Source organism: Leuciscus leuciscus, assembly GCF_965113295.1.
Source record: "Leuciscus leuciscus genome assembly, chromosome: 14".
Classification (NCBI taxonomy): domain Eukaryota; kingdom Metazoa; phylum Chordata; class Actinopteri; order Cypriniformes; family Leuciscidae; genus Leuciscus; species Leuciscus leuciscus.
This window is the reverse complement of record NC_138738.1, coordinates 25,871,546-25,887,316: the sequence shown is the minus strand read 5'-3', so window position 1 is coordinate 25,887,316 and position 15,771 is coordinate 25,871,546. Positions and strand designations below refer to the sequence as shown.

General features: G+C 44.7%; 1 protein-coding gene and 1 long non-coding RNA gene across 4 annotated transcripts in view; both read left to right on the top strand.

Annotated features, from left to right (window-relative positions):
- LOC309474494 overlaps window positions 1-15,771 on the top strand; it is a 255,496-nt gene that overhangs the window by 225,039 nt on the left and 14,686 nt on the right. The window lies entirely within an intron of this gene.
- LOC309474407 (uncharacterized protein) overlaps window positions 6,058-15,771 on the top strand; it is a 328,024-nt gene continuing 318,310 nt past the window's right edge. For 2 of the 3 annotated variants that reach the window (XM_082136983.1, XM_082136984.1), the window contains exon 1: window positions 6,058-7,939. In XM_082136983.1, the coding sequence (XP_081993109.1) occupies window positions 6,084-7,112 (1,029 nt within the window). In that variant the 5' untranslated portion in view covers window positions 6,058-6,083 and the 3' untranslated portion in view covers window positions 7,113-7,939. The remainder of the gene's footprint in view (window positions 7,940-15,771) is intronic. The other variant, XM_082136982.1, reaches the window with a different exon arrangement.

Below are 15,771 nucleotides of genomic sequence, written 5' to 3'. Positions count from 1 at the left end.
GAACATTTTTATTAAACATGGACCTTTATGTTCATTAAAAATACTTTTTATGCTATTGTATGCTCGTTTTTTTCAATGTAAGCAATTAATTTAGTGCAAACTGGGTGGTGTGGTGAGAAGTTCGAGCTCGGCCAGATTCGGCTCGAAGTCGTTCATCTTCGGATGCGGAGCCGCGCGCGGTTACAAAAAAAAAAGCAGTGCACACCGCCAAGCGAAATGGGGTCTTGCGCACCCACCTTCGCGCTCGTGCGGACCTAGCTTAACCTAGCTTAATAAGCAGAGTGGACGCGCGTTGTGGACCTGCCTATAGGCACAAATTACTAACACGCTGTTTAAATAACAAAACAATTTTTTTTTTAAAATACTGCGCCATTGACCGACAAAAACCCGGCGGTCTAAAGTCAATGGCGCAGTATTTAATTTTTAAATTTTTTTTGTTATTTAAACAGCGTGTTAGTAATGTGTGCCTATACGCTGATTTCACGCAGCCGCCATTTTGAAATCGAAAGTGAGGCTCCGGTGGGAAGAACCCCGGAAGTAAAGATAAACAACAATGCCTTGGATTACCAACCTAAAGCTGCTGCCACGATTTACACTATTGGATGTTACTATTCAATATAGGATATATATAGTTCATTCCTGCTTCTTTTTTTACATTCTGAATTATATATAAAAAAAAATTTTTATTTATAAATGAATTTCACTGTATACAGTCTAAAGTATGAAAGAAATGTATGTACATTTTTTGAATTGACACACCATCATTAAACACAACAATACGCCATCGCATTCACGACTCTCCTGTGATTAAAGGCGACACTTCCGGTTTTCTTCCCACCGGAGCCTCGATCGCTTTCAATTTCAAAATAACGGCTGCGTGAAATCAGCGTATAGGCAGGTCCACAACGCGCGTCCACTCTGCTTATTAAGTTAAGCTAGGTCCGCACGACCTTTTGCAGTCTATTTCAGTTGCCTTAAAATAGCAACACGCCTACAATGCGCCTGAACACACCTCGTTTTTAGACCAGCACGCCCATGCATGGGCGCACAAATGGGCGCAAATGCATTTGCTATTTAAACAACGTGCAGGACGTGAAAATGAGAACTGCGTTTGACTGAAACTATAGCAAAAAACACTTGCGCCGCACTTGGCACTGCATTGCAGAGATAACTTAAGCAACACTTTAATAGCTACCACAACCAGATGCTAGTTGTCATATTTTACCAGTTTATAGTCTTTTTGTTATCTTTCTCTCCCATAGTAGGTCGAATGAGTTTCAATGAAGACAGCCCATTCAAGGAATCGTCTATTCAAGGAATAGCGCATCACTGGACATTAGGCCTATAGCCTAGAGTTTAGCGAATGCAGTTGGTTGCCTTGTTTTATGTAACACTATTTTAAACTTTTGTATTGGTTTAAATTCAACATCTGCTTGCATTCACCTACCGTCAGACAGGATGGAGGATAAAGAAAAATAATAATATTTTATTTTAAAATATGCACACATTCAATATTATTCGTATATCTAGGCCTAATGTCGAAACGCAAAATATTTCTTATTCTTGCCTCGTCACATTCAGTTATGAATTAGCCTACATGAATCATGATATGATAGCGGTACGTTCCTCTCATGAATGTGAAGCTTTATATTGCCTCTGTGGAGATCAGTAGTTGAAAAAGTGTTGAGAAAGCAATCAAGGATTGTTTTAGTATTCCATGTAAACTAGCCTACCGTTAAAAAGTTTTGGGTCAGTAAGAATTTTTTTTCGTTTTCAGAAAAAAAATTGCCAGTGATGGGAATAACGGGGTTATAAATAAACGGCGTTATTATTATTATGTTTTTCAGTAACGAGTAATCAAACTAATTACTGTTTCCTCCGTTACAACACCGTTCTCTTACGAGAGGTCTCTCGTACTGCGTAAGATATCTTACGCTCGGGGAAAATCCTTTTTCCGCGAGATATTGAAGCCAAAAATTATCCTTAATTTTGTAATAATGCAAAACGCGTTGCGGCAGCATGCAGACATAGGCGAGGCAGCTCGCGCGCCTATTGGCTGCTCTGCGGCAACTGCAGCAGCCTATCGAGCGAGGCCTGGTGTGACGCCAGACCCAATCAGGGCACTTCGCGCCCGCTGCGTCACGTCCCGCCGAAATGGGCGTGGTCTAGGCCTATAAATACCGCTCGCAGGCAGCTATTATCTGATTTTTCATCCTTCAAGCGAAGCACACGCATCGCTGGAGCTGGATAAGAAGCCGCGCCGTCTGAAAGAGAGCACCTTCAGCGGGACGAGTCACTGAAGTCGCTGGCCGCGCCGCCTTCCTTGCCTTCCTGCTGCGCTATCCGGCGTTATATCCTTTCTCTGCTACTGTGTTTATGTATGTGTGTGTGCTCGCCGCCGCGACACACACTCCCATTGCACTAAAAGAGCTGGCCGTCTTTTTCAAGACGCCCCTTTTCCTGATCACGCAGCTCTCGCACTCGCTGACGGCGACTGCCCTCACTGCGAGTTAGTTACTGCCTATGGTGACTCTGAGGACTCACCTGGCATCCTTCTCCGAGACTGCTCCTCAGCCCCCCCCCAACCCAACCCGCAAAGCTTGCCGGTTCGCCCGCTTGCCTTGCCTGCTTGGGGGACGATACCTGTTCTACCTCTGTTCGAGCCGCGCACACCGCGCCGCTCACAGAGGATGTCAGGAGCGGGCGGTCACGGGGCTAGCTTTCTCTCTCCCTCTGTTCAAGCCGCGCAAACTGCGCCGCTCACAAGGGAGGCTGGAAGCGGACGGTCGGGGTTAGTTTTTCTTTACGTTATAAGAAAGCTACCCTGCCTTCTGCGCCCCATTCATGCGTCACTCACCGGCGAAAGGAGAAAGGTGTGTTTTTAGTCCCTCCGAGGATGGACTGACCTTCAATTTCTCATACATTTCCCAGTTCCCTGATCATGCGACTGGAAATGTCAATATTGCAGCAGGCGAGCCTGTTTTAATACAAGCGCGCCTGCAAGCATACGCCGAAGAAAGCATGTGACGCTCTTATATGCTCGTGCATCCGAAAACCTTTGTGTTCCCCCCTGTGGCTCAGTGGCGGAATCATTGGTTTTCCTCACGAGAGACCGGAGTTCGAATCCCGGTCTAGCGGCAGTTAAAATTATGCCGCCAATGCTTCGCTCTGTCAGTTCCCTGAAAAGCGACTGCAGATGTGCATTTTGCAGCCAACGAGCGCGTTGCACAACCCGCTCGCCTGCACCCAAACACCGTTTCTATGGTTTCCGTGCGTCACTGGCGAAAGGAGAAAAGAGCGTTTCTGGTCCCCCCGCGGACGGACCGACCTCCTCTTTCTCGTACATTTCTCATTCCCCTCTGAAGTTCGGGCGACTGGAAATGTCAGTATTGCAGTGAGCAAGCCTGTTGTAATACACGCATGCCTGCAAACAAACGCCAGCACGTTGACGCTCTCTTATAATACTCGCGCTAACTGAGTTTCAATGTGTCTCCCCCTGTGGCCCAGTGGCAGACTCTCACGTTTTTGCACGCGAGAGACCCGCGTTCGATCCCCGGGTCTACCGGCAGATAAAATTATGCCGTCAATGCTCGCTCTGTCAGTTCCCTGAAAAGGCGACTGCAGATGTGTATTCTGCAGCCAACGAGCGCGTTGTACAACCCGCTCGCCTGCACCCAAACACCGTTTCTATGGTGTTCCGTGCGTCACTGGCGTAAGGAAAGAAAAAAAAAAAAAAAAAAAAAAGGGAGTTTTTCTGGTCCCGCTGCGGACGGACCAACCTCTTTTTCCTATACATTTCCCACTCCCCTCTGGAATTCAGGCGACTGGAAATGTCAATATTGCAGTGAACAAGCCTGTTGTAATGCACGCAGGCCTGCAATAAACGCCAGCATGTTGACGCTCTCTGTTTCTATGGCAACTTCTCGCTCGTTCAGTTCCAGTAAATGTGACTGTTCCAGTGTATCCTGCAGTAAACAAGTCGGTTCTGTCACCCGCTTGCCTGCACACAAACGCCGTTTTTACGGCTACCCAGATAAATCCCATAAGTGTGAATTTTTCTGGTGTCCCGGCCACGGCCGATGGTGCTTTATGTGTAGGAAGAATGCCCACTGCCCAGTGCCCATCTCTACACACAAGCACAGCCCGTCACACAGGGCTCGCGCACATGAATCGACTCAGATCGATTGCGCTTCAAACATGGTGAATGTGCCCACTAACACCACGTTATGCATGTCTCACGGTTTCTGTAAAAACGAAACCAACGTGCATTCGCTTCACTCAAGCGAACGATGCTTTCAGTGTGGTAAATGTGCCCGCTGTCCCGCGCCCACATCCACACATAGACATGACAGTTCCTACGGGAACCGCCCAGCCCTCCCCCTCGCGGTTGACCACCGCAGAGGAGTCGAGCGCGGGCAATCTGCCCGCTGTTATCAGCGCGCCCCATGCCTCAAATGTCACGAGCGTGACGCTTGTGTTACAGCACTCCGAAGCCTCCCCATCGCTGAGCGAGCGGAGCGCGCTTCGTATTCAACCCCTAGCTATTCATGCGGACGCATGGGCAAAGCTGCCCGGGGTTTCGAAGTGGGTGCTGAACATTATAAAAAGAGGCTATTCGCTACAGTTTTCGCCGACGCCCTCGCCGCTATGTGGCGCGCGTCGAGACCACGGTAAAAACAGAAGTAGCACATTTACTTCGAGCCGAAGTGGCGAAACTATTGAGCAAAGGGGCCATAGAGCCTCTCTCTCTCAAGTTCAGAGCGAAGGAGGGCTATACAGCAGATACTTCCTGGTACCGAAAAAAGACGGGGGTCTCAGACCCATACTAGATCTAAGGCAACTGAACAAAGTGCTTGTGAAGCGACAGTTCAGGATGCTCACGACCAGACAAATCCTTGTGCAGATTCGCCAAGGAGATTGGTTTGTGTCAATAGATCTGAAAGACGCGTATTTTTTCAAATACAAATAGCGTCACGTCACAGGCGATATTTGAGATTCGCCTTCGGGGGCCAGGCATATCAGTACACAGTCCTGCCGTTCGGTTTGTCCCTGGCACCCCGTACATTTACGAAGTGCATGGATGTGGCGCTCGCACCCCTCAGAATGAGAGGCATGCGAGTACTGAACTATTTGGACGATTGGCTGATTCTAGCGCAATCTCGCGCAGTGCTCATAGAACACACGACCATTTTACTCGATCACCTCGAGGATTTGGGTCTCAGTGTCAATTGGGCGAAGAGCTCTCTGTCACCCAGTCAGAAGATATCTTTCCTGGGCACAGAATTGGACTTGCTGTCCATGATAGCGCGACTATCACCACAGCGCGCGGTAGACATTCAACGCACAGCGAACTCGTTTCGCTGCGGCGCGTCTGTCCCGCTCAAGAAATTTCAGAAGATGCTAGGTCTCATGCCCTCAGCATCATCAGTGCTCCAGCTGGGCCTGCTCCGCATGCGCCCGCTGCAGTTTTGGCTGAAAGCGCGAGTCCCACGCAGAGCGTGGGCATCCGGTTCGCTTCGCCTCAGGGTCAATCAGAAGTGCGTCACAACTCTGAAACCTTGGAGAGCGAACGACTGGTACCAATCAGGTGTAAGCCTGGGGACTTCCTCGAGGGTGAGAGTGGTGTCCACGGACGCGTCCACCTCGGGATGGGGAGCGCTGCTCGAGGGCAGACCGTTCTTCGGCCAGTGGTCGGAACGGGAAAAGCTCCTGCACATAAACTGCCTCGAAATGACCCACAGACAGTCCAACTGCTGTGGAAGAAATTCGGCAGAGCGGAAGTAGACCTGTTTGCGTCTCAAGAAAACGCTCACTGTCCGGAATTTTTCTCCAAGAGCAGGAACGCGCTGGCCCATGTGTGGCCCCGCCGCCCGCTCTATGCTTTTCCCCCCGTCTCTCTCCTGCCTCAGGTGATAGAACGGATCAGGGAAGAAGGATGCTCAGTATTGCTAGTGGCACCGTTCTGGAAAAACCAACCTTGGTTCCCAGTCGTGATGTAGTTAGCAAGTACTGCCCCGTGGCCAGTACCAGTGAGGAGAGACCTCACAGGCCCACGGCTCGATCTGGCATCCTCACCCGGAACTATGGTCCCTTCATGTCTGGGCCATCAACGGGTACATGTTGGACTCCCTAAAGGAGTATTAAACACGATCACGCAGGCTAGAGCTCCGTCTACGAGACGGCTCTACTCCTCGAAATGGTCAGTGTTTTCGGGCTGGTGCACAGCCCGTGGTGTGTCACCCACAGACTGTGGTGTGACGGAGGTGTTTTCCTTCCTACAAGAGCTGTTGGATGAGGGCAGGGCCCCCTCCACGCTCAAAGTTTATGTGGCGGCTATAGCAGCGTTCTCAGGAACAACGCTTGGTCAGTCAATAGGAAGGAACGATTTAGTCATCCGCTTCCTTAGAGGGGCTAAGAGACTGAATCCTCCCAGACCTCCCTCAGTCCTCGTATGGGACCTTTCTACGGTTCTGGAAGCCATGAAAGGTGCGCCATTTGAGCCTTTACAGTCAATTGATTTGAAACACCTGTCTTTCAAGACGGTGTTTTTGCTGGCTCTCGCTTCAGTGAAGCGCATAGGGGATCTACACGCGCTCTCTGTGAGTGCGGCGTGCATGGAGTTTGGGCCTAATGACTCAAAAGTTATACTCAAACCTAAGCACGGTTATGTTCCAAAATCCCTCAACACACCGTTTAGGGCGCAGGTTATCTCCCTGTCAGCCCTACCGGTCCCTGATGAGGAAAGAGACGCGAGCCTCCTTTGCCCAGTCAGGGCATTACGAGCTTATGTGTCTCGCTCGTCTGTTTTCAGACAGACGGAGCAGCTCTTTGTTTCATTTAGCGGGCGTTCTAAGGGACTAGCCGCGTCGAAACAGAGCCTATCCAGATGGATAGTTGATGCTATAGCGCTGGCATACGCCTCCAAGGGCATGCAGTGCCCGTTGGGTGTCAGAGCGCACTCCACGAGAGGCATGGCCTCTTCGTGGGCCTGGTCAAGTGGGATTGCCTTGCAAGATATTTGTATGGCGGCAGGCTGGGCCTCCCCGTCTACATTTATAAGGTTCTATAACCTAGAGGTTCCCGCCCTGCAGGCCAGGCTGCTGTCGGTCTAAGTTTACCAGTATTATCTGACCTGATGCTATCAGCTCAGAATGCTGCGTCTACTGAGCACAGCTCAATGTTCGACAGTAAAAAGTAGCAGCACGAGATGTGCCTGGGCAGACTGTGTAAGACCCACATTCCCCCATCAGTTCAGGCCGTACCCCGCCCTGTCTGTATGAAATTCGCGTCTCAGCGACGCTGCCATATGTGGAAGAGTGCGGCTTCGCCCCTCCCTCTTCCCGGACTCCCTGTGAGTTCCCCGAGTGATTGTGCACTATATGTACCCCGGGTTTTCGCCTTTGGGTCTTTGGTGTCAGATCTCAGCATGCACGGCGTTTTGCATTGGGTCCCCTAGCGTAAGATATCTTACGCAGTACGAGAGACCTCTCGTAAGAGAACGTACTCGGTTACTAACGTAACCTCGGTTCTCTCTAGAAGAGGGAACGAGTACTGCGTATCTTGCCGTGCATGCACACGCTCTGGTTGCTTCGATGATGAAAAACCAGATAATAGCTGCCTGCGAGCGGTATTTATAGGCCTAGACCACGCCCATTTCGGCGGGACGTGACGCAGCGGTCGCGAAGTGCCCTGATTGGGTCTGGCGTCACGCCAGGCCTCGCTCGATAGGCTGCTGCAGTTGCCGCAGAGCAGCCAATAGGCGCGCGAGCTGCCTCGCCTATGTCTGCATGCTGCCGCAACGCGTTTTGCATTATTACAAAATTAAGGATAATTTTTGGCTTCAATATCTCGCGGAAAAAGGATTTTCCCCGAGCGTAAGATATATTACGCAGTACTCGTTCCCTCTTCTAGAGAGAACCGAGGTTACGTTAGTAACCGAGTACGTTACTGACAATAAAATCCAGCGCGTTAAAATCATAGACTGTAAAAAATATGGACAAAGCGTCTGTGACGTCACCCATAGACTTCTGAAGAACGGTTTTGAGGCCGTTTATGGGGGATATGGGCGGCGCCATATTTCAATACAAATGTTCAGAAAGGATAACTTACAGGTATGATGTGTGTTGTGTCAGATCATGGCCGAGACGTCAAATTTCAGGAATTCCACTCGGCGCAGCCTATGCTCGTTGTCAGCTGTCAATCAAGCTGTCAATCGCGCCCTTATTTGTCATACATTTTATATCTAAATACGATCTAAACTAACGAGTTAGAAAAAAATTCACCCCCCTCACAGTTGTCAGGCACTCGGAACCTATCGAAAAATACAATAAAAGTCCATGGGACCAACCTGTAAAAACATGAATTTATGCTGTGAAAACGGACATTTTAACATGGGGGTGTATGGACATTTGCTCCCTTTTGGGACCTGCCCCTATTGGATTTTCGATGTATTGCAGTTTTTCGCACTTCCGGGTAGGCTTCATTTTTCAGATTAGAATGTTGCCGCTTGGTTAAAATCCAAAGATTGAGCTCACTGAAGCGGTTTTCATCCGAGTAGGCTCTCTCAGCCATAGGACCTGCAAAGTTTTTCTCTGGTGTGTGTGTGTTTATGAGGCGCTGGACTGGACAAAAGCGAGGCGAACGCCGCGAGCGCGCTCGACAGTGCGCGAGAGAGACCGAATGTGTCCGAGCATAATATAATTTGTTTATAAATAAATTACACATTTCAGCATTAGAATAATCTCTGTATCATATTGGTATCATCTGCATCGGTTTAATTAGTTTACATGGTTATAAAATAAAACTCCAAAAAAAAAAAACACAAAAAAAAAACAGCAGAGAACGTTCAAAGAAAACATCTTTGTTTGACCGGTTGTGAACACGTGCGGAAAAACACGACTAGAATTTGGCTTAAATAACCTCTGATGATGACGTTCTCTAGGTTATAAGATGTAGGTTATAAAAAATAAAAACCCAAAATATTATATTTTATTATTATCATTATTTATGTTGGTACATTGTTCAGTATAAATTGAGAGCACTTTTTGTTCAACTGTTTACTTTTATGAGGAAGACAATACTTCAAGTAGGCTATATTCGTGACTCATCCCTGCATGGAATCTCAATTGTTTCTTTTCCCAAATCTTCACTCACGTCTCACCCATTTTTTTCGTATGCTTTGCTGTGGTGAAGTATAACGCTATAGGACAGATAGAGTATGTCTACCAGTTGTAAAGGTGTGTTTTATCATTTTAATTTGCACTACAAAGAGTGTATGTGTATGTATATTTTTTTATTGCTATTTATTTATTTTTGGTAGTGGTACATTTCTTAAGAAGCATAATTTGTTTTTAGACTTATTTGTTGGCCAGTTGTGGTCTGTGCAATAAATATTAAAAGTTCTAAACCATTTATTGTGTTTTGTTGTTCCAATATAGTAATGATAATATTTTAATATTTAAGCTAATAGGTGTCTCTCACATTGTCCCACAGCAATATTAAAATAGTGTAGGTTAGTGTACAATGTTTTATAATAATAATGTATTCCATTTAGTGTCCATTTCATTCATTTAACATATTTAATATAGGGGGTAGCCTATCCAAGTAATTTCACATATTTAAACCTTTTTCTTTCTTTCTTTTTTTTTTTTAAATAACGCAAGTTACTTTCGCTGGTAATTAGTTACTTTTGTAGGCCTAATGATGTAACTCAGGCACTAACTCTAACTATAACTAATTACTTTTTTAAATGAACTTACCCAACACTGCCGATAGCCTATGTTCAGTTCAAAACGGAATTTCGTAAAACGTTGACTATAGTTTGCATCACTGGATACTGTCGGTCGTTGAACATTTCTACCATAAAACAGTTGTCAAATATTATTATTTTGCTGCTGAAAGCACTCTTTCCACATCTTCTGTGGACAAGACCCAACTTTGATTTGATTGGTCTGCTGCTTTGCCCAAACACATGATCACATGATCATCCACATGGTGTCAGTGTCTGACAGCAAATAAAGGCTGCTGTTGAACTCAGAATGTTTGTTTTTTGCACTTTTTTCAGGAATCAGCCTGAAACGTTTGTTTCAGTTATTGTTAATTCATCATATAGACACTTGAGTAATAGCTCACCATATATTTGAGGAATAAATCAAAAACAGGCCTAAATAGCCTACATATTTGCCCTACCTTTGATGATTATGGATTTAGTTATTTTAAAGGGGAAATCTGTTGCTCCACTCCACTGTTAGACTAGCCTAGAAATATACACGCACCCTAGCGGCAGCAAATTTTATTTTGCAGCCAGTGTCGTCTAGCAACTCTCCGTTGGCTTGCGAGCTGGAAAAAACAAACTCTAGTCAGGCCAATCACATCGTGTATAGAGTCGGTGGGCGGGTTTAACATAATGACGGCAGAGTTGTGACGGTTCCGCGTGAATTCCCTGCTACTTGAAAACAAATAAGATGGCTGCTGCTGCTGGCGAACGGCGGTCTTTCGAATCGTGTTTGGCCCGACTCTGGAAGACTTGTAGTTAAAGGTGCTCTAAGCGATGTCATGCGTTTTTTAGGCCAAAACATTTTTTGCCACATACAGCAAACATCTCCTCACTATCCGCTAGCTACCTGTCCCCTGAACACAGACAGCCCAGGCTCCACAAACGGCAACAAAAACAAACTGGGCTAACCTGCACCACGAAACATAACAAACTGTTCCAGCCAATAACCGACAAGAAGGATTTGGGGGTGGGGTTTGGGGGGTTAGTGCGCGGATGAGGAGGAGGGAGGGTCTAGCTAGCCTCCGTTTTGTTTGACAATACTTCGAACGTCAACAAGAAGTGACGTCACCCAACATCACTTAGAGCACCTTTAAGCTTTTTTTTGAGAAAAGAACAAAGAACGGCACTGAAGTCATTCTTAAAAAAGAAAGATGTGTGCGGAGTTTTGCCGACTGGATACGGCAAAAGTTTAAAGGGTTAGTTCACCCAAAAATGAAAATTATGTCATTAATGACTCACCCACATATGTCACTCCAAACCCGTAAGACCTCCGTTTCTCTTCTGAAGACATCTTAAGATATTTTAGATTTATTCCGAGAGCTTTCTGTCCCTCCATTGAAAGTCAATGGACGGTATACTGTTCACGTCCATAAAGGTAATAAAGACATCATCAAAGTAGTCCATGTGACATCAGTGGGTTAGTTAGAATGTTTTGAAGCATCGAAAATACATTTTGGTCCAAAATTAACAAAAACTACGACTTTATTCAACATTGTATTCTCTTCCGGTCTGTTTTCCATCCGCGTTCACGAGTCCACATTCTTTCTGCTGACGTAAGACGCAGCTTGAATACACCGTGCTTCTCCCTCAGACTGTAACCGAAGCTCGGGCGCACCAGATAACACGTCAGCAGCGTCTTACGTCAGCAGCGTCAATGTGGACTCGTGAACGCGGATGGAAAACAGACTGGAAGAGAATACAATGTTGAATAAAGTCGTAGTTTTTGTTAATTTTGGACCAAAATGTATTTTCGGTGCTTCAAAACATTCTAACTAACCCACTGATGTCACATGGACTACTTTGATGATGTCTTTATTACCTTTATGGACGTGAACAGTATACCGTCCATTGACTTTCAATGGAGGGACAGAAAGCACTCGGAATAAATCTAAAATATCTTAAGATGTCTTCAGAAGAGAAACTGAGGTCTTACGGGTTTGGAGTGACATGTGGGTGAGTCATTAATGACATAATTTTCATTTTTGGGTGAACTAACCCTTTAATCTAACTAGCTCCGCTGGTGGGAAAACGCTCTGGTTGGTTGTAGCACTTTCCTATTGAGTGCAGAGGGAATTTGAAAGACAACCGTTTATCCCACCCTTCGGATTAGTGTGTTCCCAGGTCTGGCTTGTCAGGCAACTGTTAGACCGCTTTTATCATGTATGTTAACACACAAAGTGGCTTGAAACTGTTTTTGTTTGCAGAGAAAACATGGCTTTAATAACTAGCTGGCAATTTTTTTTATAAAAGTTACTTAACTTAATTAAGGTTAATTACTTTACTGTAGTAGGCCTATAGGCCTATCACTAGGGGTGTAACGGTTCACAAAATTCACGGTTCGGTTTGATACCTGTGGCGCTCAAAACTGATTACTGTCCGTCGCAGACTGGGAGGAGCAGTTGCGCGCAGTTTACCTTCCTGGTACTTTAGACCGCGGTGTAAACGCAGAAAGCAACCGGTCTGGGGCAAAAAAAGTTCCTGGGACAAATTGTTCCGGGTAATGACGGTGGAAACGCGGCTATAGACTGGTGTCACGGTTCTGTCAGGGTCCCGCTCTGTCCTGCCTCCTTGTTTCCCGTTACCACGCCCCCTTGCTTAGTCCATGTCTAGTCCTCCTTTCACTAATTGTGCTCACCTGATCCTCATGTTGGTCCCTTTATATTGTGCCTCTTTCCCTCATGTCTTTGCTGGTTTGTTTTGTGTGCTGGTTAAACATAGTTCCTGTTCTAGTCGAGTATTTGATCGTTTCTAGCAGTAGTGTATCCTTTTGCTTTTTCCTTCAAGTCTTGTTCTAGTTAGGTTTTGTTTTTTCTCTTTTAGTTTTATTTCTTCTCTAGGTTATCTTCTCCAGTTTCTAGTTCCCTATAAGTTTGTTCTTTTGTTTTATTTATTTTTTGATTGCAAGTTCCATTCGTTTTATTCCTAGCTCTTTTCTTTTTCCTCTCTAGTCTTTGTTCTGTTTTAGTTTTAATTCTTTATTTGCCTATTTAATTATACTCTTGTGCCTTGTCTGTTTATCTTGTTTTTTCTTGTTCATTGTGAGTCTTGTGTTTGTTCCTGCTCTGCCTTGCATCCTGAGATTTACTGGTCATTGACCCCCACTGTCTGACAGCTAGACTGTAACACCTTTCACATTGCAGAGATAATCAAGCATCCAGTTCCTTGCGTTCCTGTTTTTTTTTTTTTTTTTTTTTGATAAATGAGAGTTTTTGCGAAATTGACGTGTTTCCATTTGGCGTATTTTCAATTCGCAATTTCAATGTGCGCAATTTGAAGGGTAATGGAAACGCGGCTAGTGTCGCTTGATCAAGATCGGCTCGCGCTGTATTGGTCCAAACTGATGAACGGTCCGTGACGCACAAAATAACGAGTAGCGCAGTTTCATCCGCTTTCATTACGTTGCCGTTTGATGTTGGGCAATGTTGTGGTCGCGCCAGCGTCTCTTACCTTATGAGTGCGCTTGCCACGCGCCTACATTTGAAATAACGAAATTTTGGTCGGCAGGAAAAATGGTCCAACGAATACGTGTATCGTTACACCCCTACCTGGGTCAATATCACTATAAAGTGCCTTTGGTGTCCTCATCAGAATCGCTCAGTCATCATGAACATAATGCAAAATAATGAAATTCTGAGGTTTTATTATAAATGGCCAAACACTTACACACGTACAAGTACAATGATATGTCTCTTGAAATGTGTTTTTCTGATTTTATACCATTTTCTTTGATTGGATGTATGTGATTTTGGCATGTCCCACACGCTGCTCAGCTAACTTCAGTGAGTGTAAAAAGTGGTTAAATGACATAAAATTAAAATACTTTTTTAATGTACTTATTGTCCTCAGCAAGTTATTTAATAAAACAAGTCATTTTGATTATTTATATTTTATTTTCATAATAATATTAAGCAGTTTGCATGTGTCCCTGAAATTGCTGTCCACCCTGTCATTATGGGGTAAACGCCCCTTTAAAGGGATAGTTCACTTTGAAATTAAATTTTGGTATGTTTTAGCTTACCTCAAGGGCATCCAAGATGTAGGTGTCTTTGTTTCCGCAGCAGTTTCAATTTTGATAATTTTAGGTCAAACCGTTCTTGTCTGTCAGTCATATAATGCAGGTCTATGGTCACCACCTCAAAGAGCATGCACAGAGAAGTCCAAATTAAACAATTCCCCATCGTAAGTACACATTGATGGCCTAAGACACGAAACGAGCGGTTTGTGTGAGAAAATGAACAGTATTTATATCGTTTTTACCTCTTCTACACAGCCACGTCCAAGTGATCTGAGGGCGCGGGCGCTTCGGTCTGCGCAAGCGCCGGAAGTGATCTCTCGCGCCTGTACGTTACGTCATTCATTGTTTACACAGAACAGAAATGGTACTAATTTGCGCTTATCCGGGATGTTTAAACCGACGTAAAAGAAAACAATTACGTATGCTCGCGTGAACTCATACGGGAGTGGTGAGTTTTCACGAATTCCCAATTTATAAGCCTTCTCTCTTGAAGTTATGGTTGATCGCTCTTTGCGATCCACGCGCGAGAGATCATTTCCGGCGCTTGCGCAGACCGAAGCGCCCTGCGCCCTCAGATCACTTGGACGTGGCTGTGTAGAAGAGGTAAAAACTATATAAATACTGTTCGTTTTCTCACACAAACCGCTCGTTTCGTGTCTTAGGCCATCAATGTGTACTTATGATGGGGAATTGTTTAATTTGGACTTCTCTGTGCATGCTCTTTGAGGTGGTGACCATAGACCTGCATTATATGACTGACAGACAAGAACGGTTTGACCTAAAAATATCAAAATTGAAACTTCTGCGGAAACAAAGACACCTACATCTTGGATGCCCTTGAGGTAAGCTAAAACATACCAAAATTTAATTTCAAAGTGAACTATCCCTTTAAGAAACCAACTGATGTACTCAGTGACATCCCCTCCCCCATTTGGTCTTTCTTCAGTGGAGGTTAAAACATCTGCAACACACACAGTAAGTATCTACACTTATATTTCCTAATTTTCATCATATTGTGTTTGTAGTTGCCTGTTGTCAAGCTTAACATGTCCACCCTGTCATTGTGAAATATTAATTAATATAAAAACTTTTCAGAAATTCTAAATATATATTTTAAACAGTGCACAGTCAGCTTCAACAGTGAATCACTTTGCTAACTGCTGTACACCATGTGCTCATTAAATACTAACTTTAGCCAAAAAATGTCCACCCTGTCACCAAGACTTCCATGACAGGGTGGACATGGTTCATGACAGGGTGGACATTTGCAACTCCTGAAAATTAGCCTGAGCCAGGCCACTCCTTCGTCTATATTGGTTAAGGGTTTCTTGAAGTTCCTGTTGTTTTTAAAATGTTCCCCCGTTCTAGTTCACCCATTAAAGCATTTGTCCACCCTGTCATGCCAAGTTCCACCCTGTCATTTTTGTTGTCCACCCTGTCATGTTCACACTTTAGGATGAAAATAAACTAATTATTTTAACAAGTTAACAAAACCTTGTGTGTGATTTCTTAATAAACAAATGAGGGCCAGTTAGTATTGTTTTAAATTTTGACTAAATATCTTTATTGTTAGATTTTATTTAGAATAGAATGTGCAACTATCGCATATTTTATAGGGCAATACATATTTAAGCAGTAACTTCATTATTATAAAAATACTTTTACCATTAACTAAAATGTTTTGTTGGGAAAGGGACACATCATCTTTCCTCAGATCTGCATTTTATAATCACTATGCAATGAAAATGTATTTATTCTACTATGAATTTGTCCATGACAGGGTGGACATATTTTATCGTTTGCTCGTATATTGTCAGCTTGCAGTTAATTTATAAAAAAGTGCTGGAGCTTGACCAATATGCATTTCTAACAGCCTAATGTCTCCTTAATACAACACATATAAAGTTAAATGGAAAATCTCAGATTTTTTTTTAGGGAAATTGTGAAGTCTCAAAGGCACTTTATGGTGATTTTGACCCAC